We start from the raw sequence: 26,265 nt of genomic DNA on the forward strand, positions 1-26,265 counted from the left end.
CTGCGCACCGGGCAGGCGGGACTGCAGGGACAGGACCCTTCCTCCTCCCCAGTATCCCCACCCCTAGATACGTTTAACTCAGCACGGAATGGCCCCGAAGCACTCTGTGGGGGTGGGAGGAGGAGGGGAGCACAGAGAGGAGGAGAGAGGAAGCCCAGCCAGGGGTGGTTGTGGGAGGATTTGAGCAGCAGCAGGAAGAATATCTGCTTCGAGATGCTCCTTCGTTTCTAATGAGGGGTGCTGCCTAGAAGCACCATGCGCCAGCCAATCGCAGTGCTGCTGAGGCAGAGAACTAGGGAAGAAGGAGGGGAAGGCCAGAGACTGGGGTGGGGGTAGTAGGGAGATGCCCAGGCCCTGGAGGAAGCGAGCCACGTGCCTCACTGATACTAGAGACCCAATGCAGCTCCAGCTGTCTCACTGCTGCACACCTGGAGGGTGGGGGTGGGGAGAGAGGAGGCTAGAGAAGACGACTAGGGGCCTCCTCTGCAGGTACATCCTTCCCAAGAAATTTCTTTCCACAAGCATCAAAGTCCCATGTCTCCAAACCTACTCCCCTATTTAAAGCCATGCCACTGGCTTGCTTCCTACTAAGCACCCTCCCCACCAACCCCAATTCCTAAAGACCTTGCCAGGTGCCCAAATTCTTAGTGAAGAACAAGGCGGTGAGATGCCTAATCAGCAGCCTGTATTTGGTGCACTTGATTAAACCTGCAAAGAAGCTCCTTCTATGCCTGTTCACCCTGAAACTGCCACCATCAGAGACACCCCCACCAGCTCTTTGTGGAGAGCAGTTCCTTTGGAGGTAGGGAGAGACAGACAGCTTGCACATCTCTGGGCACAGCTGATGAATTCAAGCTCAGCAGATCAACCTGAATCTTGGGCACAAGGAGAGCACTCAGCTGAGTCAAACATTCAGAGGCAGGAGTACCCAACCCAGGACTAAGAAAAGGATGGACTCCGATGAGCTGTTCTTTGGCTGAAAAGAAAACTCCACTCTGAGCTGTCTGGGCTGTATCATTAGATTGCCTCTGCTGACACATTCATTCACTCCACTCTCAGTGGAACTTAAACTCAGTCCCCAGAGTTAGCTGAATCCCCAGCCAAATGGCTGTTTTATTTGTCCATTTGTCTATTTGTCTACAGGGTTTTGGCCCAGACTCTTGAAGCTTCTGAACTGATAAATCCCCTCAGGGAGCCTTGACTTCCCCACAAGCAGACAGTGCAGGTGTCTTTCCAGAGGGTGGGGATGCAGACAGAGGGGGTGTCTTTGAGGGAGGAAAGGGGAGTGAGTATGAAAGAAAACCCTGAGATTTGGGGCAATCCATTCTATGTGAAGGGCCTGAGGGGGCCTGAAAATCAGACAAAGCCCAGCCCAGAAAGGGGCAGACACAGCAACACCATGCACCCAGGGCCACCAGAGATTTCCACATAGGAAAAATCAAAAACCAAGTCTTACCTTGAAAAGCACTAGTGCCCACACTGGTCTCTACAGACACCAAGCTTGCCCCTCAGGTGCACCGAAGTAGAGTGCACTCCAGCAAAGGGGCAAATTGGCACCAGGAAGGGGATGGGGGATAAATTCCATGCTAGATTTCCCCCCTTACCGGAAGAAATGCAAAGGGAGAGAGGGGAGTTATGGTGGGCAAGAAAGGATATGGCCAATCGATGAGCTTCTTGGCGTATTTCCTGACAATATTATCTTCTCCGAAGATGAACAGGGATCTGTTGACGGTGAAACAGTTCTGCCGGACGGGAATGGGGTTGTACAAAGCCATAGTCCGCGCCCTCTGCGCTTTCGACTGCTTGTAGGCGGCCGCTGGCCCCGAGGCCGGCACCGGGGTTCCTTGCCGGTTCCTGCTCTGGTCCGAGTCTCCATCGCCCGACCCCGGCCTGCCGACCACCGCCTCCCCGAAGCGAGCCATCCTGAAGTTTAAACAGACAGAAGACACACAAAGGTGATCGCGGCCGGACACCCGCACACAGCAACAAGCAGAGAGACACGGAGACTCAGAGCCGCATCCAGACGAGCACGGGGACCACCGCCTCCGGGGAGCCTCGCGAGCTCTTGAGAGAGGCGGCGGCAGCAGCAGCCCCGCTGCTCTGAACTGTTGAATCTAAATGCAACCTCTGCGAAGCTCCATTCCTCAAGGAGGAAAAAAAAAAAAAAAAAAACGGGGGGAGGGCTTGGGGGTGCTCAGTTTCTGGAGGCAATTTTTTTTTTTCAAAATGCCAGTGTGTGGTGGCATTCGGGGACTGAAGAAGAGAGGGGTGGAGTAGGCTGCTCTTCAAACATAGCTCCTCTTCTGGCAGACGCACCACCTAGTTCTGGAAGAGAGGCAGGCACCGGCCCGCTAGGTAACAGTTTGGTGATTTATTGGGGGTGGGGGTTGGGGAGGAAGGGAAAAATGAAAACAAAAGAACTTAAAAAAAAAAAGAAAAAGGCAAGGACGGGGTTATGGTGACATGCTTTATAACGCCAGCCCCGGCAAGTCCATCTAAGAAATTCCACAGCCAAGACTTGGGTCTTTAAATCTGCCAGCACAGACGCATCCAAAGGTTGACAGAGAGGGAGGGGGGAGCGATACTGAGGTTCCTGCGCAAACCGCAACGCCCAAAATATCAAAAGAAGAAGTCAATCCAACCGGAGAGGGACAAACGACTTCAAAGCTCCTGCGCTTGGGATAGAAGTTGAGCAGCCTCCGGAGAGCAGCGGAGCCCGAGTGCCAGCATCCTGCCGGAGCGCTCGCCGCCGCCGCCGTCGCCGCCGCCTCCCCGGATCAGCATGCAACAGCGATCCGCGGCTGCGCCGGGGCGAGGGCGGGAGCGGGCGGGCGGCGAGCACTTGGGCGAGGGAGGAACAGGTTGCAGGCGAGCCTAGCCGTGGCCTGGCACGGGAGTTGTCCAAGGACCGAACTTCCTGCCGAACGGCTCGGCGTCTTCTGCCACCGACAGCCCCACTCCGGGAAGCAGAGGAGAGGTGGGGAAGGAAAGGAGAAGGCGAGGAGTTGGGGGGGGTGGGGGAGGGAGGGCGAGCGGAGCGCAGAGGCGCAGCGAGGCGCGCGTTGGAGCGCCTGGAGAGGCGGGGGCGGGGCCGGTGAGGACAGGAGGGGCGGGGATGGAGCCGGAAGGACCCCGGCCGACCGCAGCTGCAGGGGCCTGGGAAGTGAGGTTGGTTTGGCTCATAGATTTATTTAGCCAGAAGGTAGCGGGCCACCTCCGCAGAGGTCCAGGAAGAGTCGCCTCTCCCGCAAGTAACGCCAGAGGAGACAGGCAGGCGCAGCTGGCGGCGCGGCACGGTCCCCGCAAGAGAGCCGAGCCCAGGCCCGGCGGGGGCGCACACGCACGCGCGCACGCACTCGCGCCTTCCGTCCCCGCCGAGGCGCCGGCCGGTGCTGTGCCCCACGCAGTGCCCGCCCAGGCGGGTAGTCGAAGCCTTTGCGCCGTGCGCGCCGCGCTCCAGGGCCCGGTCGCTGCTTCTCCACACCTCCCAGTCTCCAAGGAACGCTGCCCAGGGATTTCCGCGGAGAAGGCAGCACCCTCTCCCTGTCTCCCCACTTAGCAACCCGCAGGCCCCGTGAGGCACGCTGGGACCACTGGGGGCTCCGCACCCTGCTGTTGGTGCCAGCTCCCCGGGGGAGCTTCTGCCCTCCCTAGGCAAATGCGATCTGGGGCGGCTTCTTGGGTTCAGCTCCGGAGGAGCCCTGCGCATCCATTTCTGGAAGAGTGGCCCAGATACTGGGGCCGGCGATGGTAGTTTGGGGCTAACACTACCCTTCTCAAAGTCTTATCAGGAGATCCTCCCACCCACCCCTTTTACTCGTAAGTCCGGTCCACTGACTTCCTCAAACCCACCCTGTTAATGAAGAAAAAATCAATTAGTATCTGAGCTGCGTTAAGTGGGAAAGGTGGACTCCAAGGCCCTGAGAAAGAGGGCTTAGCAACCACGCCCTTGTCCACAGGTGACTCAGTGGTTTGAACGGAACACAGGTACCAGCTGCCCCCTCCCATGTCTCCAGTAGGTGGAACACACTTGCCTCTGCTTTTTTCCAATCTCAGCCTCACACACAGCTCTATCCAAATCCTCCCCACATGAGCAATGTTAGAGAAAAGGAAGGGGCGGGTGGCTGAGGAAAGAAACAGAGTCTGACCAAGGCCAAGAGGTTGGGTGAATGCAGCTTCATGTGTCTGAAAGGCAGTGTGTCCCTGTGTGTGAGATTAACTGAGGGGAAGGGAAGGGACATCTGAGTGAGAGGCACGTGTGTTCCTATGTGTATGTGTCTGTGGGCAAGGCCACGTGAGCACTGATGCAAGGTCTACTGTGTGAGAACATATGAGAACATGTGTGAAGGGAAATTCTCTGGGTACTGGAAACCCAAAGGAATGATGTCACTGCTGCCTTTGGGATGGCAGGTTGACCTTTTGATTCAGGGTAGCCTGTTTCAGGCCAAATTACTACACAAGGTGTGTCAGCTCTAATTATTATTTTGATTTCACATTACTGCCTTACTCTGTCATTCTACCTACCTTAATTGGAGGGTCCTTTTCAGTCAGATACCTAGTCAGAAGTAAAAAGGAAGATGATGCTATGAACCATGAGGTCCCTGTTCGTCACTCACAATGGTCACAAGTGGTCGTCTCAGTAACCCTGCAAACTGTGTAGATTAGAAAGGGCTTTCAGAAGTGAGCAAACCCGTGCTTTCAGGCAGAACCATAATCCATAGTACAAAATTCATTCAAATCAATCATCTGATAAATATTTTTGAGCACCAGACACTGTTGGCACTGAGGACATAATAATGAACAAAATAAATGATGACCCCCAAAAACGTGTCCTCTTCCTGGATTAAATTAGATTCTATAACCTTACCGACCAGAGTCCCTGAAAGACCTCATTCTCAGAGTACGACTTCACCCCTGTCCTCTGTGTCTGGGCCTTAGCAGGCTTCAGGGTGGTGTGCCCATTTGTTAATGCTCAGAGGAAGCAGGGTTCTCTGAGCTTTACCTCCTGGAAGAGGTTCCTGGAAGATCTGGAACACCCAGACTTGGGTCTTCAATGTCACCCACTCAGCAGAGAGGCAGTACTAATTCTGCTTCCTCTCTCTACAATGTTCTGTGTTCTCTGTGGCTGCTGTAATTCTTTAGAGACCTAGGATCCCCAAGACAGGATATTAGACTTGGAGATGTGTAGCCCCAGTGGAATTGAGGCCTGCCTTCCTTGCATTCTGAGACAGCAGTCACAAGCACATGTGTTGGGGATAATGTAGATTATCCCAGCGAGTACAAGCTCCTCTGTAGCGAGGTTATAAATGGGGAATTCCTGGAGGGTGCAGCCCAAGAGGAAAGAGGCAAGCATGATGGTATAAAAGTCTTTGGTAATGGACTTGGTACGAGGGCAGTAATGCTGAGAGGGAGGCATATACTCATATTTCACCACATCTACCATCCCCCACCCTACAGTCACAGCTCTTCAGACCTTTGAGATCTGTGACTCTCTAATGCCCCCATTCTTCCAGCCCCCAGAGGGCTAGAATTTTAATGGCCGAATTACATTTTATGTGTGTTTAATAGTTTTCAGCTTACAGAAACCTCACAACAAATCTCTGAGATCAGCCCGCTAACCCATGTATTATGACCCTGATTTGGTGGACAAATTAGCAGTTTCAGAAACATTAAGTAATTTTCCCTGGGCTTCTAACAGATCTTCTGACTTGCACTTTATGGCTCTTTCTAACACCCAGTCTAATCTCTTGTGGATGGTAAGAGTGTAATTCCAAATTTTTCACTGTCAAGAGAAGAAACTCTACACTCACACTAAGCCCATGGGGATTCTATGCTTGCCATCCTCAATTTGGATTTGATCAGTGGCCACACGTTCCTGGGACCATGCTGGGAAGATGCTAAACTAAACACATCTATTGCCCTCAAGATCCAGGAGGATACTTAGAAAAAAACAGGTCATTGCCATGATGCTCTTCATAAGGAAACTTGGTGGGAATTCTCCTTACAGTGTCCCTCTTTCCAATGTATTAAAGACCCACATATGGAAATGCAGAAAATCAGCATTTGGTCATAACTGATTAGAAACCGGTTTCCTAAAATCGCTTTCCAGCCCATGAGGAACAGAGGCCATAGTTCCCTGTTGTTACAGCACCATCTACTGGTCACTTGTGAGCACATCACTGTGAGCTCAGGTACTTGGCAGCCCAGCACCCGCAGATATTCCAGAGCCTGGGTAATGCCTAAAGAAGTTACCTCTTGTCACCAGCCCTCTACTCCCATATGGGACTTTGCTGAGGTCCAAGCCACAAAATTCACTATAATACAACCAGCCCATCTCACAGTATATAGAAAGTACAGTCACACACACTGGGCACAAAGTCGACACACTGCATGCACATGCACATGTGTACATGCACACATATGGACAACACGCACACAGTTAAGATGGTGCAAGCAAATGTTTTTCCACCTGCATGTTTTTCGGCAAGCAGTCACCTGCAAACTAGAAACCCAACAGGGTCTGAGGAAGCAAGTGAAAAACTTCCCTAGATTATTAACCCCATATAGATGGTTTAATCTCAAAGCTTTCACCCTGTAGCCCCTCAATTCCAGTGTACCATCCAAAATGCAAGCAGGAGGGAAGGCTACTGGTAGAGGATCCCTCCAGTTACCTTTGGAAAAGGAATGAAACCAGTTGGCTGCACTCCCGCAGACCAGGAAGGCCATGGGAGGTTGTACTAAGATGGATAGAATGAGCATCGCGATTGGAGAGGCACTTAGCCTATTCCCCTCATTCATAAAGCTCTTCCCAGATCTGTCAGGCCTTGGGCCATCTTCGAATGAGATTTTAGCCCGTCACTGCGGAGTCTGTAAATCTAACCTCATCCAAAATGTGTGTGTACCTCCCACCAGCCCGGCTTCCTCATACCCCACCCCCAAACCTGCCCCTCCAACTATTACACTCAGATAACTTATGCTTAAGCTATCAGAGCCCCTTTTGTTCTATTTTTCCCCCTGTTGAGCTTTTCCAAGAAATAGACTCTTATGCAAAGCAGTGCTCTAAGGAACATAATGCAGAGAGGATTTGGGAGTGGGTTCTTAAGAAAAAAGTTGGCAGGAGACCATGTGCAAATTCATTGCAGAGCAGAGGAGCATTATGGCAATGCAGACATCTTGGGAATCTGGTGGCTTCCACAATACCTTACAGCCCTCACTTGGGTGAAAACATAACTTTACATCCTTATGTAATGTCCATCCCTAGAAGCAGCATTTCTCAAACCCATGCTTGAGAAACTCCACAGCTCTAACACTCCACCAGCTAACTATAGATGTGCAAATTTTGCTTAAAAATGTTTTTAAAACCATTCATTTATGACAACTCAATATTTCCTGAGTGCCAACTGTGATAATGTCATCTCACTGCATCTTTGCTGCAGGACTGTAAGGCACATTCTGTTATCTGCGGCCCAAAGGGTCAGGTATTTGTTCAAGTGCACAGAGCTAGGAAATAGCAGAGTTGGATCTCCTGATAATAAGGTCAGGACTCTTCACAATCGGTGGCCACTATTAACATTCTGCATGTCAAAATAATGGTTTCCTTGCTTCAGAGTCCATCACAGGCCTGATCTTGTAAGGTGAAGCATGACCCTGAGCCAGAAAGCCTCCCAAAGGGTTAAATTTGAGGAAAGCATGCCACCTGTCTCAGGACCGTTATGAAGATGAAGTTAGTTAGTATGTGTAAAGCTCTTAGAACACTACCTACCTGGCACACAAGCGCTATATATGTGTTTGTTAAATACATTTCATCAATGGTAGCTGTGACCACAGTAACACATAGCAAACCACATATCTGGCAGCTTTCGTTTCCGAAAGCAGATTTCAGAAGTGCAGGTTAGAGATGACTTTGGTGTGTATGGGGTGGACGGAGGGGCAGAGAAATAGAAGTGTCTGAGACTTGGTCAGAAGGACAAATGGAGAAAAAGAGAAAAGAAAGAAAAACATTAGAGATCGGAGTCCAAAGAGCCCAAAGGCCTTGGTACCTGGGAGAGGTATTCATTAATTTACTTATTCATTAATACATAAGTCCCCTTAATGAATACTCATGAAAGCATTCTCATGTGCCAGGCATTTTTCTCAGGAATTCTGAGGTTCAAGGATAAATCAGACATAGTCACAGCCTCTGACAGCTTACATTTTTAGAGAGAGGAAGGGTGAAACATACCCATGAAGGGCTCTGATACAAAGCAGAATGTAGTGTGCACCATAATAGTGTACCCCATGAGGGGGAGAACAGAGAAGGGAGACATCCCCTCCAGCTGGGAGCAGCCAGGAAAAGGGAAGAACTAGGGAGATCCCTTTGAAAGAGATGGCACCGGAGGTGGGGAGAAGCAGCATGGAACAGCAACATGGAACAGCAGCATGGAACATGAATGCCCAGGCTGTGGAGCGAATGCTAGATGCACGGGACTAATTAACCAGTCAGCATGTTTACTGTGTTTCAGTGTAACTAGGATCACAAAAAATCTATTACCACTTCGATCCTTTCTTTTCCCTAAGACGAGCTGACTTTTCAATCTGAACAAAAGTCAAATATATTCAATCAAACAAACATTAACCCTTACTGAGAAGGTCCCTTTGGAGCTTCAATGTTTATTCCCAGATGTCAAAGGATCCCTGCCCCATTACTTCACCTCAGCACCTATCCTCAGGGTCCAGCCTTGCTTCCTGGTCAAGGCAAAGTGCAGCAGGAGGACTCTGCAGAGCTCTAGCTCTGACTGGTAGGGGTGAGCGGAGGATGCTTCAGTATCTAAGGGCGAGAACAACCGACGGAAGCACGCCCATCCATCCGCCCCCTTGGCCTCTTGACTCAGAAAACAAAACACAGCCCACACATTGCAAAGCTTGCTCAGCCTGGGTGGGTTTAGTCTGATTCATTCATTCAGCAAACATAAAATGAGCACCTTCCATGTGTCAGGCATGATGTCAGGTGCTAGAGCAAAGGAGGCAGTGCCCAGGACGAGAAGGTACCTGAGTTATAACCTGAACTTGCTGATCTTAATCCATTCCCCACACTTCACTCTTGAAGACAGTGTCCCGATTAGCAGGAAAAGCAGCTCACAGCTGAACAGAGCCTAGAGGACCTTAAAGGCCCAGAGAAGGGAACTCATTTCTACCACACCCACCAGTCTTGCCTCTTACAGGACTCTTTGGGTTGGAATCATCAGCAGATTAAGCCACCACCTGTCCATCACCACACCCTTTCTCTCCCACTCTCTCCTACGCTGAGCAGCTGGTTACACCCACCTGGTATAAAATAATCAGAGTGAATAAGGCATTCCCATATGATATGGACTTAAGGCCAGTTTTGAAATGTGCACCTGGGCAGGCCATGTGCTGGTTCTGCCCCTTCCACTCCCCTGAAACTGCACTGAGACCCCCACTGACCTCCTGTGGTCCTGTTTCCCCCATTCCCCCCCCCCTTGACTCCTCTGTAGCATCTGGCACCACTGACTGCCCCTACTTCTCAGAGTTCCCCTATCTTAGCACCCCACCTCCCAGTTTCTCAATATCTGTTTCCTTCTTTTGCTCCTTTTATTCCTCTCTTTATTGTGGGAGTACCCCCAAGGGGCTGTTCTCAACCCCTGCATCTTCTCTGACATCTTTCCTTTCAGGGTCATATCCTTACTCACACTTTCTACTATCCCCTCTGCTTCCACATCTAGTCTCATCCTTACCTTTCCACCTTCTTTCCAGATCCAAATGCCCAACTAAGGAATGAGTATCTCTACACGGACTGTCCTTTGTCATCTCAAACTCAATGTGTTAAAAAGTGAATTCATTGTAATTCCTTCAAAGCAAGCTCCCCTCCAAAAATTCCAGTTTCTACTGGGGTGACGTCATTCTCCCTGTCAATCGCTTAACTTCTGTGGTTCCTTCCTGCCTAAAAAATGGCCAAACTCCTAAGCCTGACAACTCAAGAAAATATGAATTCAACCTACCTTTCTAACACCATCTCCCCATGTGCCATAGTATCAACATAGCTATAACATGTCATGCCCACTTCTGCCTCAAAACTCTTGCTCAGAGCACCTGCTTCAGACTGACCCAAGAACATCTTTCATCTTTTCTGCTTCTCTAACTCCTAGGTGTCCTTGAAAGTATGGTTCAGTTCAATTCTGCCTCTTCCATGAAGCCTTCCGTAACCTCTCCAACTCTATCTGTGATCTCTACCTCCTCTAAATTCACAGAACTTCTGTGTCATTCATATAGTACCTGTTTAATAACTGTCATTGTTGTCATGGGTATAACTTCACCACTAAATTCCTATTTAATTTTTCAATTATGTGTGCCTTGTCTTCTTCACTATGGTATAAGCTTCTCAAGTACAAAGGACATATCTTCCCCTTCATTTTATTACCTAGAGTGCCTGCATTACGTTATACTCATAGCAGGCCTTTATTAAATACATCGTCAATGAATGAATCATTGAGTCTCCTGCAACTCTTTTTGGTGAAAAAGATCTTAGCATCAGCTGGTTAGCTGGTGCCTGTCTGAGGGGCTGCCCTTCCCCTAACACAGTCTAGCTCTGACTAGACTGTGAACCTGCTAGTCTAGCTAGACTAGACTGAATCTCTGCTCTGTTGTCAGCTGTTTCCAGCTGTTCATCCTGGGTTTAGTGTTCATCCTCCCCCTTACAGCATGAAAGGATGCCTACCTCTCCTGTAGGAGATCAGATATTCTAACTCAGGAACTTTTCCAGCACAATAACAGCCTCACCCTCATTTGATCAATCATCAAATTATAGGGTTCATTTTCATATGAGGATTATCTGCCGCTCTTTAAAAATATGGTTGAAATAAGATTTAGGGAATCACGTATTTTAAAAAGACATTCAGACCCTCATATAAAGAACATTTTCAGGTCTCTTTCCACAGAATACAAAACACAGAAGAATAAAATTCTGCTTCGAAATCAATCATCATCTTAAACTAGTTCTATCTCTTCTCTCTACAAAAAGGCAAATGTTATCATCAGACCTCTGTCCCTTATGAAGAATTATATGTGGAAGAGACACACACACTTTTGCCTATATGCAAAGACACACATTCCATTCTGGTCTGATCTCATTCTGCCAGCCAACTGTATAAATATATAAACTGATCTTCCTATGCTGTTGGGAGCTATCAGACAGACCTATACATAAATGTAACCCATTATATTTAAATGGGAAGAATCACAAGTTCTTTTGAAGATTTTTAAATATTCCTAATGAGCCATTTAAAAATGGGAAAGATGAAAATGTAACTCTCAATCAAAAGGGAGAATTTCTGAAATACTCCTAAGACCCTTAACAAACCAACCCCAACACACACACGGATGTGCTCATACTACAGTCTTCTCCCTTAGAGACTTTTCTTGTTTTTTTCACATAATCACTCGATCCCTTAGTCACATTCTTCAAAAAACTTCTGCTGGATGTGAAGTGGTCAAGTATTATTAATATAATAACCCAAAGTTTCCTATTATGCTAGTTTTTCTTTGTTAAAATAATCTCTATTCTCTAATAGATCCTGATTTCATAGTGCAAATTCCAAGACTATAAAAATCCAAGAGAAAAATGGACATGCATCAAACAAATAAAGAATAATTACAAAGAAGAGTATAGGCAATTTGGTTAATGATATTAATTATAATGGGTATTAAACACTTATTATTTAATAAAAAGGCACTACACTAAGCTCTTTGCTTTCCTTATTTCTCAGAATAATCCTGTATGGTATGTACTATTATAATAAGCATTTTATAGATAAGAAAAGCAAAACTGAGAGAAATGAAATAATTTCCCTCAAGGTCAGATGGGTGGTAAAGGACATAGCAGAAGGTCAACCCTAGGTCTATTTGACTCCAAAATCCATTTTCTTAACCACCATAATGCAGGATTCTCACTGATACCATTAATAGAGACATGGGCTAGTCACTTCATTTCATGACCATCCTACAATTCCAAGATGCAAGAAAATGTCCAGAGACTACAGCAGGTGTTGAAGGGTCTTAGCATAAGCAAGTAATGAGTGTGAGACAAGACAGGAGACTTGCACCTCAATCTTTGTTTGGCTTATTACCACATGTGCAAAAATGACAACAGTAATGCCTGCCCTCTAAATCTCAGGAGACTATTGATAGACCAACTGGGACAACAGATGCCCAAGTGCATCGTATTCCAAAATGTGCTGGTGTAATTAGCCAGACCTGCTGCTGAGGTTCTGCATTTCAATGTCCCAGAGCAGCACAGGCACACCAAGGGGAACCAAGTCTTACTTCAAAACCTGTTTACACTCTTCAAAACTTCTTAGAATCCAAAGGGTATATTATTGTGTACAATTTACTCATGACGAATATGGTTTTACATGCCATTTACCTGTTTTTTCAATGAATGGCCAACTCTACCCAAAATGCCCTACCCCCTGAGCTCCCTGGTGGGTCAGTCTTAGGCAGCTTCCCAGAAACGCTATCAGACAAACTCTGGAGGGGTCAGTAAGGAAGGTAAGGAACAGATGGAGAGATGGTGTTCAGCAGTAGGAAAGGAGGGTCTGCTTTACTGCAGCCCCAAATATTAGCCAGTGTTCGGTGTTCAACAAATCCATGGGTAGCACTATTCCTACCATTCAGGAATATCGATCCTGATTATTAGGTATGGCTTTCATTTTTTTAATGAAAACTTCTGCTGCCAACGCGTGCCACTAAAGGATTCAGCAAATTTAAATCCTCCTGCCTCTCAACTTGTTGTTTTCCTGCCTGCACTCCAGCAGGTAAGACACCCACAGACTCACAGTGCTCCGGGCTGTAGAATTCACAGGAGTCTATAATGTTCGGGTTATTTTTAAACTTTCAGGCCACTTTCCCTCCCCACGAACAGCAGGCCTGCCATTTAGAACAGTGTTTAACCCACACCCCACCTGCTTTGAAACTTTAGCTTTTTGTGTTAAAAGAGAAGAAACAATCCTTCAAGATTGCACGTGTGTGCATGCGTGCGCACTCATGCGCGTGCACACGCACACACATACACACACACACACACAGGCTGCGCGAGCATCTAAAAACTGAAGACAGTCACCAGCTTGATGGGGTGAAAGACCCAGCTTCCCAAATGATGCTAAGATTGTTAAGACTGGGTGTGTGAAAATGCTTTGTAAACTTACATTGTCACACCACTGTAGGTGGTATCATTGTTATATTTACAGGGACAGACACCAGGCATTACAGGTGATGTCAAAAGACAGCTCCCTATTTCCAAAAGAGAATTATATCTGAACAATCAAAGCATTCAAGGCCCTCCATAGGGATCCAGACAGAAGCTGGCTAATGGGTGTTAGGTATCAATTTTCTTCAATATAGTACTTTAAAAAAAAAAGTGGAAAACACTGGGAGAAAGGGAAAGGAATTCTGAAAACAATTCAACAGAAAAAAGAAAAAATTCCAAAGCAGCAACAATAAGTAACATCTGTGGAAGGTCTAAGAAAGCACTGTGTACATGTTACCTCATTTGCTCTGCACAAGAATCCTAGGAGGTAGGTTATGTTTAGCTTCAACCATTTTTCAGGTGGGGCAACTGAGATCAGAGAAACCAAGTCTCTAAACTAAGATCACACAGCTAGTAAGTGGCAGAGCTAGACCTGGAACCTGGTTCTGCCTGATGCCAGAGTTTGCATCCCACCACTACACCTCACTGCAAGAGACAAGCTGCAGGAGTGAGTGTGGCCTGAACCCTGAGGCCAGACAGGAATGGCTGCAAGACACCATGGTAGAAAAGTGTAGAGTCACTCGGGAGTCAGTGAGGGTCAAGCCCTGGGCACAGAGCCTCCTCCACAGCCAAAGTTACAACACGAAAAGTCCCTTTACCTGGAAACCATAGGCTTTGAATGACCTACAAACCCTGCCACACCACTCGACCCTCCAAGATGGCACAAACATAATCGATCACAAACAGTCCCCAAATGTCTTCCCTTCGGTGGCATCCCTCTCAGGGGCAGAAGCTATAGCTTCCTACTGTTGCCACAGTGCTCCAGGAACCTATTATAAAATAAGTCAAGCAGCTTTCTCTTGCAGCAAACCTTTTAACCAAAACTCTTAACACACACGAGGGATGAGTCACTGGAGAGCCTCCTCCTTTCCCTCTCCCTCCTCACCCTCTGGCTGAGGCACCCAGAAGTGATAAAATGATCAGGTGGCTCAACACTTTTACAGCTAAATGCATCCAAGGGATTTTTAAAACCAGAGTCTGTTTCCCTGGAGGCTATTAGGGTGTATACACATTCTGCTGCATCCGGGACTCAGCAGGAATTGGCTTCTCTGCCTCCCTGCTTCCCCCTCAGGAGCATTTCCATCTATATTCTAATCCCACCTCCCTAACTGCCCCTTCATCTTCTTCTCCACCTTTTCTTCTTCCATCTCCTAAACGTGTGCATTCTTCAGAGCCTGTTTCCTACCTTTTCTCTAAGTATATACACTCTCTCGGTGATCTCATCCATCTGGCTGGCTGCAACTAAAGCTAATACCCAAAAGATGCCCAAATCTTTATCTTTAGCCCTATTCTTTTTAAAGTCGGGTGCACATTTACAACTGCTCAAATGGGCTCCCCCACCTGGATAACCTGATGGCACCATGAATCAATACACTGATTTAAAAACACTCATCCTCTTTCCCTCCAAACCAGCTCCTTCCCAGGTCTCTCATTTTGTTTGCAACATCACAGACTCCCCCTAACTCAGGCAGAAAACTTCAGGTGCATCTTTGATTCTTCTCCTGCACATTTCCCACAGCAACCATCCCCCAAGCCCTGTCACTCTTTGTTCTTTATTCCACGCTCATAAGCTTCCTTTCTTTTCTGTTTGCACCACCACCTCTCAGGCTCAGGACTTTAAACCTCCTCAGAGGAGGAAAAGAGCCTTCTGAGGCTTCCTTCTCCTCCACATTCTACCTGGTTCAGAGGTTCATTGCATAACTCAACTCTGACCCTGGTCCCACCCTTCAGTGTAATAAAATTCAAAAGCATGTTCAGTGTTGCATTGCCTGTGTCTAGTACAGCATCTGGTACGAGGTCACTAAACAAATGTATTTATTGGATAAATAAATGAGTTTCTAATGCCTATCAAATATCACGACGGAATGATGAGATCTTACAATCTTAGGGTTAAAAGGAAACTTAAATGTCATCCAATCCAAGTCCTTATTTTAAGGACCAGGACTGAACAAAATGTTCCGCCCCCACCCTGTCTGTGCTCCCAGCAATATCTCCTACCACTCTGCAGTGCTCACTGCCTGCTCCAGTGAAGCAGGACTGCTTATCATTCCACAAGCACACCTTGAAATAATCCTCCTGCATTTCATTTCTCATTCTTTCTCCCTTCCTTCTCCTCCTTTCCTATCCACCTGTTAAAAAACAGGACAGACTTAAAAGCCCAGTTCATACTATACCTCCTTCATGAAGCATTTTGTGATCATACAACAAACATGATCTGTCTCTCCTCTGAGCACCTCTGGCACTTTATGTCCCCCTGCATCAGATACTGTGGTGTATGTGTCTCTTCTCCCCCATTACACTGTAAGGGGCTTGACTTTTATATACATACCCTTCTGTTCCCCACAGCAACCAATGCCTGTACACTGTGGGTACTAACTGCATATTTACGGAATGAATGCATGAATGAGTGATAATTATATGCAAAGCCAAGTGGATACAAATAGGACATGGACATCTTAGGACCTGCACCATACCGGGAAGTTTGTATGGGAAAATCTAGAAGTGATAAACCTGTTCTAGAAACAATCAGTTCAGCTTAAGGAAGATGACCCTCAACCCTTACCTCACAGGTATAAGTGCAATCTGCAAACGTAACATGTTAAGATGAATGACCTAGGGCATGGAAGCAAACACAGTGGTCAATATGAGCCTGAAAAGCTCATAGCATTTTGAGTTTTAGATTTTGTTGTTTGCTAGAAAAGGGAGGGATGTTTTTTTAACTCATTTCATTTGATTCATATTTCTATGGATGTGATGTGGGCAGAAGTATTCTGTGTCAGGTAGACAGGTAATTTGAATATAGTGTTTACCTAATCTAGCTACACACATTATCAACCTCCTCTTCTAACCCCTCCACTTTATAGATGAGAAAAGACATCTAGACCAGGGTTTGTCAGACCCAGCACTATTGAAATTTTTAAGTCAGATCATTCTATGCAAAGGTGGTTGGGGGCCGTCCTATGTATTGCAGGATGTTTAGCAGCATTCCCGGCCTCTTACCACTAGATGCCAGATGCACCCCCAACGTGACAATTAAAAATGTTTCCAGGAAGCAGGAAAAAACCTCTCTGACCTCAGCCGCAGCAATTTCTTACTTGACACATCTCCAAAGGCAAGGGAATTAAAAGCAAAAATGAACTATTGGGACCTCATCAAGATAAAAAGCTTCTGCACTGCAAAGGAAACAATCAACAAAACTAAAAGGCAACCGACAGAATGGGAAAAGATATTTGCAAATGACATATCGGACAAAGGGCTAGTATCCAAAATCTATAAAGAACTCAGCAAACTCCACACCCGAAAAACAAATAATCCAGTGAAAAAATGGGCAAAAGACATGAATAGACACTTCTCTAAAGAAGAGATCCAGATAGCCAACAGGCACATGAAAAAATGCTCAACGTCACTCCTCATCAGGGAAATACAAATCAAAACCACACTGACGTATCACCTCATGCCAGTCAGGGTAGCTAAAATGAACAAATCAGGAGACTATAGATGCTGGACATGATGTGGAGAAACAGGAACCTTCTTGGACCGTTGGTGGGAATGCAAACTAGTGCAGCTGCCCAAAACATTGTGGAGGTTCCTCAAAAAATTAAAAATACATCTACCCTATGACCCAGCAATAGCACTGCTAGGAATTTACCCAAGGGATATAGGAGTACTGATGCATAGGGGCACTTGTACCCCAATGTTTACAGCAGCACTTTCAACAACAGCCATATTATGAAAAGAGCCTAAATGTCCATCAACTGATGAATGGATAAAGAAGTTGTGGTTTATATATACAATGGAATACTACTTGGCAATGAGAAAGAATGAAATATGGCCTTTTGTAGCAACATGGATGGAACTGGAGAGTGTTATGCTAAGTGAAATAAGTCATACAGAGAAAGACAGATACCATATGTTTTCACTCTTATGTGGATCCTGAGAAACTTAACAGAAGACCACGGGGGAAGGGAAGGGAAAAAAAATGTTACGGAGAGGGAAGGAGGCAAACCATAAGAGACTCTTAAAAACCGAGAACAAACTTAGGGTTGATGGGGGGTGGGAGGGAGGGGAAAGTGGGTGATGGGCATTGAGGAGGGCACCTGTTGGGATGAGCACTGGGTGTTGTATGGAAACCAATTTGACAATAAGTTTTATATTAAAAAAATAAAAATAAATAAATAAAAATGTTTCCAGATTTCCTAATGTCCTTTGGGGGGACAAAAATGCCCCAGGTTGAGACCACTGGTGCAGAATAACTAATTGAGTTGCTCTAGATCATGCAATTCATCAGTAATCTGACCAGGAATGCAGTAACTCCCAGTGGAATGCTCTGGCCATACCACACACTGCCTTCTTTGCTATCCCTCATATTTAGTAAGACACAACCTTTGGGAGCTGGAGTGAACTCAGAACAGGACCTCTGGTTTTCTAATGCCTCATAGCCCTACATGGGGTTCCACAACTCAATATAAAAAAGACATATTCTTAGCAGTGGCTGAAGGAAAAACTCAGGGCAAAAATATAAGGGTGATCACAACCCAACATTATCTGCTTAAGTCTTAGCAAATGGATCTCAGACAAGTAGCATTTTTCCTGATGCTTTGCATACTAAGAAATGTGGTCACAAGGCCCCCATTGAAAATAGGTTCTCCCCCTCAAATCAGCTTTGTCTTCAGGGAAAACTACTACACTCATGTTTTCAACTCAATCCTTTCTTTACACCCTCATCCCATGCTTCTCCTTCTATTTGCTTCCCCTTCTAAGTTGTAAAGCTTCTCCTTTCACCAACACCCTCTGTGGCCCCACTTTGCTTCTAGAATTTGTCTTCACTAGAATTTGAAAGCCATCTCCCTGCTTCCAGATACTGATCTTTCATTTCCTAAAAAGTCTCAATCACTTCCGGCAAGCTATTTTTAGGAGCTGCTGGTAAAGACTAATCAATTATCACTTTCCTAAGTGAATTGCTTAGCTAAGCACCTGTGTACCATCTGAGGGAGGCAGAAAATGACTGTCCGTTAATGCGCTGCTCTTTCTCCCCAACTTCCTTCCTCAAACCTTCCCTTATGCTCAGCCCAGCACTCTGACTAACCTCTCCATTAGGAATATCACACTTATAAGTCCTGGAGGACTTTGTGTATCCCCCAAGAAATATCTTCTGTTCTCCTATTTTAGAGTATTCTCTTTATAAAAGACATTCAAGGTTCTAGAACTGGAAAAATGGTAGAATAAGAGAAACTACTTGCTATAAATTTCTAGAAAACTAGGTAAAGTACAGAAATGCATGTTCAGGGGCACCTGGTTGGCTCAGTTGGTTAAGCATTCGACCTCAGCTCAGGTCATGATCTTACAGTTCATGAGTTCAAGCCCCACATCAGGCTCTGTGCCAACAGCTCAGAGTCTGGAACCTGCTTTGGATTCTGTGTTTCCCTCTCTCTTTGCCCCTTCCCCACTTGCGCTCTTTCTCTCTCAAAAATAAAATAAAAACATTTAAAAAATTAAAAAATAAATGCATTTTCAAAAATATATTTTAAAATATATATTGGTGAACTTGTAAAATATGAAAGGAAACTCCCAGGAAGAAACAAAAAAACATAAAACTAAGCATGTGAACCAACACTGCAGCTATCCCATGGGCAGTGATTAGTCCTGGTAATCTTGAGGACTTAATGGATGGATTTAATGCCCATTTAAGAGCAAGAGATGAGGTCTTAACAGCATATGTGAACAGAATTTGAAAATAAAACTCTGTGTTAAGCAGGAACCCTTGAAAGCCTACACCCTGAGTTAAACAATCAACTGCAAAAAAATCAACTGTACAAGCAAGAGGAGATAATGATGAAGCTCCTGTCTCTGAGTGAATGAAAAGCAAAACTCTGAGAAATCAAAACCCAAGACTGCATGTTACATGGGTGACTGAATTCACACTACATGTTTAGGAGGATTCAGAACCCCTGAAGCCAATAATAATAAATGTAAAAATTAGTCCTAGTAACTCCCCTCGATCAAGTAAGAGAACAAACGAACCATTCTATGAGGCTACTCTCACAACTCTTACTCTCCTGCATTTCCATAGGGAACACAAGTACCACTAGACATGAGCTTACAATCAAAACTTTTAAATCATGCAAGGAAACAATTCACTATAAGGAAAAGTTAGTTGGTACAATAAATAAGAGAATTAGAGCACTAGAGCTCGAAACAATAGAAAATGTATATAAAGAAAGAAATAGGATACAATGAAAAAATATTAAGTGGCAAATATAATTTCTTGTCATGAAAAATGTAATTATTGAAATTAAAGGCAATAGTCAAGTTCACTATTAGGTTAGACCCAGCTAAGGAGAGTGTTAGTGAACAGGTAGACACATATGAAGAAAGCTCCCTAGAATACAGCCAGAGAGATAAAGAGATGGAAAATATCAAGTTAAGAGGCAGAGAGAACAGAATGAAAAATCTGAAATATGTCTCATGGAAGTTCTAGAAGGAGAGAATGGAGAGAAAGTAGAGACAGTATTTTAAGACAAAGGATAAATTTTCCAGTATTAATGAAAGATATAAATCCATCAATGAGTTCTAAGCAGGATGAACAAAAATAAACCCAACTTATACACATTCCAGTGAAATATCAAAAGATCTAAAATTATGAAGAGAAATTCCTAAAAGCACCCTGAGAAAAGAGACAGATTACCTACACGAAACAGCAATTTGATTATCAGCTATAATAACAGAGACCAGAAAAAAAAATGGAATAATACCTTCAAGTATTAAAAACACTCAGCTAAATTACTTCTCAAAATTGAGGCTAGAATAAAGACTTTCTCAGAAAAATGAAAGGCTTACTACTCAGGTTTAAAAGAGAAAAGTACTATACAGTATTCCTCAAGCAGGAAATTTAGATGGAAGAAAAGAATGGCTTGCAAGAAAATGGCATGATGAGCAAAAGATAATGCTAAATTTAAGGACAAATCTACAATAAAGATAAATGATTAGATAGATAGATGGTTAGGTAGATAGTTTAATTTTGAACACACACACAAACACACAAGATAGAGCTATACCACTAGACAACAGGGCATGTAAGGTGGGAAGGGTGATCAGAGGTAAAGTATTATTCAGAAGGACAGACTTGCAATTAAGCAAGTGAAGGAAGGTATGTGACCAGGACACTAAAAAAAACTGTTTCTATTCAATACTGTACATGAAATACTAGTCCATGTAATCAACAAAGAGAAAAAAAAAGGAAAGAAAAGGTATATAGACTGTTAAGGAAACCACAAAGCTGTCATTATTCACGGTTAATGCTGTATATACATAAAAGAGAACAAACAGAAAGAAAAATTCAAAGTAACAGAAGAGTTCTACAAGGATGCTGGATATGAAATCAATATATAAACATACAAGTTCTATTATAACTACAGCAAAGAACCAGAAAATACAATGATAAAAAGATACCATGCAATAGCATCAAAACTATATGGCATATAAAAACAAATTTAATGATAAAAGATATGTAATAAAAATGTAGAGAAAAAAATTTTAACTCTCTTGAGGGATTTTAAGATAGAGCTAAGCATAGGAAGAAACATGTCCTATTGGGAGATGGAGAAACAAAAGAGCTTAAAGATAACAATCCTCCCCCAAATAAATCCATAAGTTCAGTTACAATCAAAATCCCATTTTTAAAAATGAAATGTGACAAGCTGATCCTAAAAGTTATATGGATGAATAAAGGGCCAATATCCAAGACAATCTGGCAGAGGTATGGAGAGAATTACCCTAATGTAGCAAAACTACACAGCCATAAAAACTAAATTAGTGAGACACAGCTACAGGGAATATACAATTAGACCAGTGCAATAAAATAAGGTGCCCAGAAACAGTGGAAACCAATTGACTAGTCACTAAATGGTGTTGGGACAAAGGATTAATCATAGGATAAAAGATGAAATTAGAGCCTACCTCACACTATACACAAAAATTAATTATGGATGGATTGAAAGAGTCAAATACAATAAGAAAAACTGAAAAAAAAGTTTAATACAATACAAATAACTTCTTTTTTATCTCAGTATATGGAAAGAATTTTTGAACAAGACAAAATCAACTAAAGTTATAAAAAAAAGCAGATAAGTTTTATCACACTAAAATTAATAACTCTGTGTGACAAAAAGCACCATAAACAAAGTGAAAAAGACAAGCTATGTGAGGGAGAAGATATTTACAACCCACAAATCATATCTAGAGTACATACACGAACCCTTACACGTCAAAAGAAAAAACCACAGACTACCTAATAAAAATATGGGAAAAGGATATGAAACTATGATTCACATATAAAAAAAATCCAAATGGCCAATAAACATATGTTAAATGCTCAACTTCAGGGGCGCCTGGGTGGCTCAGTCGGTTAAGCGTCCGACTTCGGCTCAGGTCATGATCTCGCGGTTCGTGGGTTCGAGCCCCACGTCGGGCTCTGTGCTGATGGCTCGGAGCCCAGAGCCTGCTTTGGATTCTTTGTCTCCCTCTCTCTCTGCTCCTCCCCCACTCACGCTCTGTCTCTCTCTCTCTCTGTCTCTCAAAACTGAATAAACATTAAAAAAATAATGATAAATGCGCAACTTCATTAGTAATCAGGGAAAAGGCAATTAATGCAATGATTGGATTTCATTTCACACCCATCAGATTGTCAAACTTTACTAATTCTCATCAAGTGTTGTGGAAGACACACAGAAATGGGGACTCTGCATATGCCAGGTGTGGGGAATAAGTTTAGAAATTCCCTGGGCGTACACCAATGGATTAACAAGTCATAAAGAATTACAAAGCCATAGGATGCTCACACCCAAGTTTGGGTAAACAAGACAAGGCAACCAAGAATAAGGAGGTGCAAAGGCACCCCAGAATATAGAGGGGGTGCAGAGCCCCTAGAATAGAGAGGGAGGGGCAAAGGCCCCAAAATAGAGGAGTGCAAAGGCGCCCAATACATAGATATATGAAACAAACAAGATTAGATATTCAGGATGGATGCACCCCTAATTTAGTACTATAGCAGAAAGCTGCTTTTACGGGAAGAAAAGACCAAGTTAGGTAAACAGGTAAATTGGGCCATAGACCACTGCGCTGCAGGTGAAGCAGCCCAGAGTGGAGATGATTAACAAAAGAAAAGGTGCCTTCTTAACTCTGAGGTTATTTGTCCTACCTGTCTCATTCCCTAGGCTAGCTAAGATAAACAGAGGTGGTGCCTCATGTCCTCTGTAAACAACCTTCTGCCCAACTGCCCAGCATCAGGATTTTGCTTTGTATTAACCCAAACCCCTAACCCCAAATATCTTCAAGACCCCTTTCCCTCACATCTGCAAGTTAATGTTCACAGATTGTCTCTTTGTGCACATCCATCACCATGTTTGTAAGCCTTCTGATCCTAATAAAAACAAGGCAAGGACACTTATTCAGGGTCCTTGTCTTTTCCCATACATTAGCCATCTCTCGCTTTTCATCCTGTTTCCCATTCTCTTGCTAGACAAGAGAGAACTTTAGACCCAGAGTCTATGACAGCAGGAGTATGTAGATGGCAGTCACTCTGGAAAGCAATGTGGTGATACTTAATAAAGTTGGACATGTGCATTCCAAAACTCAGCAATTCCACTTTTAAGCATCTATCCTAGAGAAAATCTCACAACGGCACCCAAGGAGACATGGGAAAGGATGATCGTTTTAACACTGTTTATAATAGGCAAAAGAACTGGAACAACCTGGCTCTCATCAGAAGGAAAGTAAATGACCAACCTGCAATTTATTCATACAATGCAGTTCTATGCAGAAAGTGAAATAATGAACTAAGTGTGCATGTAATAACACTGGTTAATCTTAAAAATTAATGTTCACTTTGCTGCAATGGGACAGATTTAATATATCATTTATATAAAATTTTAAAACTCACACAAAATCACACACATACTTTATTAATGCATATATATGTAGTAAAATTACAAAAATGCACATGGTAATGAAATTTTAATTTCAGAGAAGTGGTGACTTCTGGAGAGAGGGATAAGGGATGAGGGTGCATAAATACATCTATAACATTTTATTCCTTTAAAAATGGGAGCTAGATGAAGCAAATATGACAAATGTTATGATCTATTTAATCTTAATGGTGGTGTATGGGTGTTTCTTAACTGTTTTTTATACTAAGCGTTTGAAATATATCACAATTCAAATAAATGTTTAAGAGAGATTCAGGAGATATTCTTACTAATTAAAGCACATAGAGTTGGCAAAGATGTGGGCAATCTCATCCACTACTGGCAAGGGATGTAATTAGTACAAACTCTCCTGAGGGAGACTGGGCAATGCTTCTAAAGAGTCATAAATATATGCATAGCCTTTGCCCCAGTAATTCCAATTGTAAAAGTCGGTCCTTATGAGATCATTGAACTTGTACACAAAGATGCATTTGTAAAATTGCCCATTGGGTTGTTAATTTGAATATTAAAAACTATAATCCAAATAAACAATAATAAGGAACTGGTTAACATATTATAATGTGGTTATATAATGGAATATTTTACAATTATTAAAAATCATATGCTAAAATAAACCATATGGTAACATAATATTTAAGGACAGGAAATTGTTCACAGTATACTATTAGTAAAGCAGATTACAAAAGCAGTATGTACAGACCATAATCCCCATTTAATATAATAAAATTGTATATAGGTGTGTGTGTGTGTGTGTATACACACACACACACACACACACACACAATTGTACATATGTATGAATGGGAGGGGGAGAGAAACCCTAAAAGAAATAGTTACCCAATATTAGTGATTAAATTTAGATGACAGGATTATAGGTAACTTAGATTTTTTTCTGTGTGCTTTTTCTTGTTTTATAAAATAAACACAAAATACTTTTGTAATGTCAAAATAACCACATTACTATATCTAAGATGGGTCTAAGCTTCATAAGAGTTGTTCACATCAGCCACTGTTAACATCTGATAATTTACTCTGCAAGAGCTGCCATTATTTTTGGTTGAGCAAGTGAAGAATACAGCTTCAAGGGAGAAATTCCTCAGCATTTGACTGCAAAGGCACAACTGCCTGAAGTATTAGAATCTTCCATCTATAAAATGGATTGAACAACACTTGTCTCAATAAACGATCTCACACGGGCACCATCACAGTAATTCATAGATGGATGCTGCTCTGAGCCTCTCAAAAGAAAGGGCTAGATTCCAGCCTCCTGAATATCTCCAGGGGAATGGTTGGTAAGGATCTATTACCCTGCTTAATGGTACAAACTCCAGAATCTCCAGGCTCAACCACGGAAGGAGGCTGAGCCCACCTCAAGTCAACCCCACTGAACTTCACCTTCCATGGGATTTATTTATGATGAGTGCAGTAAGGGGATAGAAAAGGCATTTATCAAGCACTTTACACATCTAAACCATTCAATTCTCACAACTCTAGGCAGCTGGTGTCATTAATCTTGACAGTGCAGATGGACTTAGGCTATATAGCTAGGAACTGGTCAAGCTGACATTGAAACACAGAGCTATCTGAATCCAAGATTCAGGCTTGTTTTATTAAGCTAAATTACTTCTCATCAATGGAAGCAATATCTCCTTAAATTTTGAGCCATGGAGATTTTTCTGCAAAAGAAATACTACTCTAAGTATAAATTAATTAAACAGATAAAGGCAGAGGACTACTCTGATTCAGCTGAGAGTGTGAAACACAAGCCCCTTTTCCCTGAGCAAGCAACAGTTTGAATAATGCTGGCCTGAGGTTGTTGTAAAGGTCTTTGGTTTGCCCTGGCAGGGTTCAAGGGGAAGCCTCTCTATTTCAACAAAGATGAAGGTCCATGGCAGGTTGCAATTTGTCATTTTGCTGAAGCACATATTGGAATTCCAAGCATAAAGGAGGCTGTGCAGAGGTGAGTCCATTACTAAGAGCAACCTGGCCTACCACCCAGCACCAATGTCAATGTTGCATTGCCTTATGATTGCCCTTGTCACAGACACACATGCTTATGACCTCCACTGCTCCCACTCATTTGAGCTATCATTCATCTCTCACCTGAACTACAGTGTAGTAATCCACTCTTGCCTCCTTTCAAATTATTCTACCAACTGCAACCAGAGTCATCTTCTTAAAAAGTAAGTCAGATCAATAATCCTCTGTTTAATACTCTCTAACCACCTCCTCTAATTCTCAGAATGACAGGCGGGGATACTCACCACCAAAGTAACGAGGACGGCGGCCCTAATTCTCAGAATGAAATGCAAATGCCTTACTATGTCCTACAAAACCCTACTTCAGCTAAACGCTGCCGGTCTTATCCCAGCTTCCCAAGAAGCAGAGCCTGAGGCAGGGGCTTAGATGCCTTTTATTAAGGCATGCAATCACACGAAAGCAGGAGTGAAGGGAAAGGGTAGTAAGGCCGGAAAAAGCTAGAGCCAATACAAGTATGTATTACCAAGCTGGCTGAACTAAAAACCCAAGTAACTGCATCTTGGGACAGTCCATAAGAGGAAACCAAAGAAATTTATCTGCTGATTCTCCTATTGGTCAAAAGTTCATCATTCAGGGAGTTAATTTCCTTCTCCAACTTGCCGTTGCCCAAGAGAGTTCTGAGTATCTCATGAGTCTGTGTCAACAGGGAAGTTCCAGGGTAAGAGGTAGGAGATGCAAAGCATGAAGTGAGGGGCTGTCAGGTTTTACATACATGGAATTGGTCAGTCACTGCAGTGGTGGCTGGGCTAGAGCAAAAGGCCAAAGGTCCCAGGGACAGGTAAAGTCAAGAGGCTCTGACGTGGCCCATGTATGACCCAATGACCTTGTTATTGACCATATCACCTACCTCCCTCTCCCTCACTCATTCCACTCATACTGACATTGATAAATGTCACAAGCTATATTCTGCCTTAGGGCATCTAAGTTAGTTGTTTCCTGTGC

At 43.8% G+C, this 26,265-nt stretch overlaps 1 protein-coding gene across 4 annotated transcripts in view; it reads right to left on the minus strand.

Annotated features, from left to right (window-relative positions):
* CACNA1E (calcium voltage-gated channel subunit alpha1 E) overlaps positions 1 to 26,265 on the minus strand; it is a 497,518-nt gene that overhangs the window by 314,132 nt on the left and 157,121 nt on the right. For all 4 annotated transcript variants that reach the window (XM_043568526.1, XM_043568524.1, XM_043568525.1 and 1 more), the window contains exon 3: positions 1,657 to 1,923. In XM_043568526.1, the coding sequence (XP_043424461.1) occupies positions 1,657 to 1,923 (267 nt within the window). The remainder of the gene's footprint in view (positions 1 to 1,656; positions 1,924 to 26,265) is intronic.

Source organism: Prionailurus bengalensis, chromosome E4 (genome assembly GCF_016509475.1).
Source record: "Prionailurus bengalensis isolate Pbe53 chromosome E4, Fcat_Pben_1.1_paternal_pri, whole genome shotgun sequence".
Classification (NCBI taxonomy): Eukaryota; Metazoa; Chordata; class Mammalia; order Carnivora; family Felidae; genus Prionailurus; species Prionailurus bengalensis.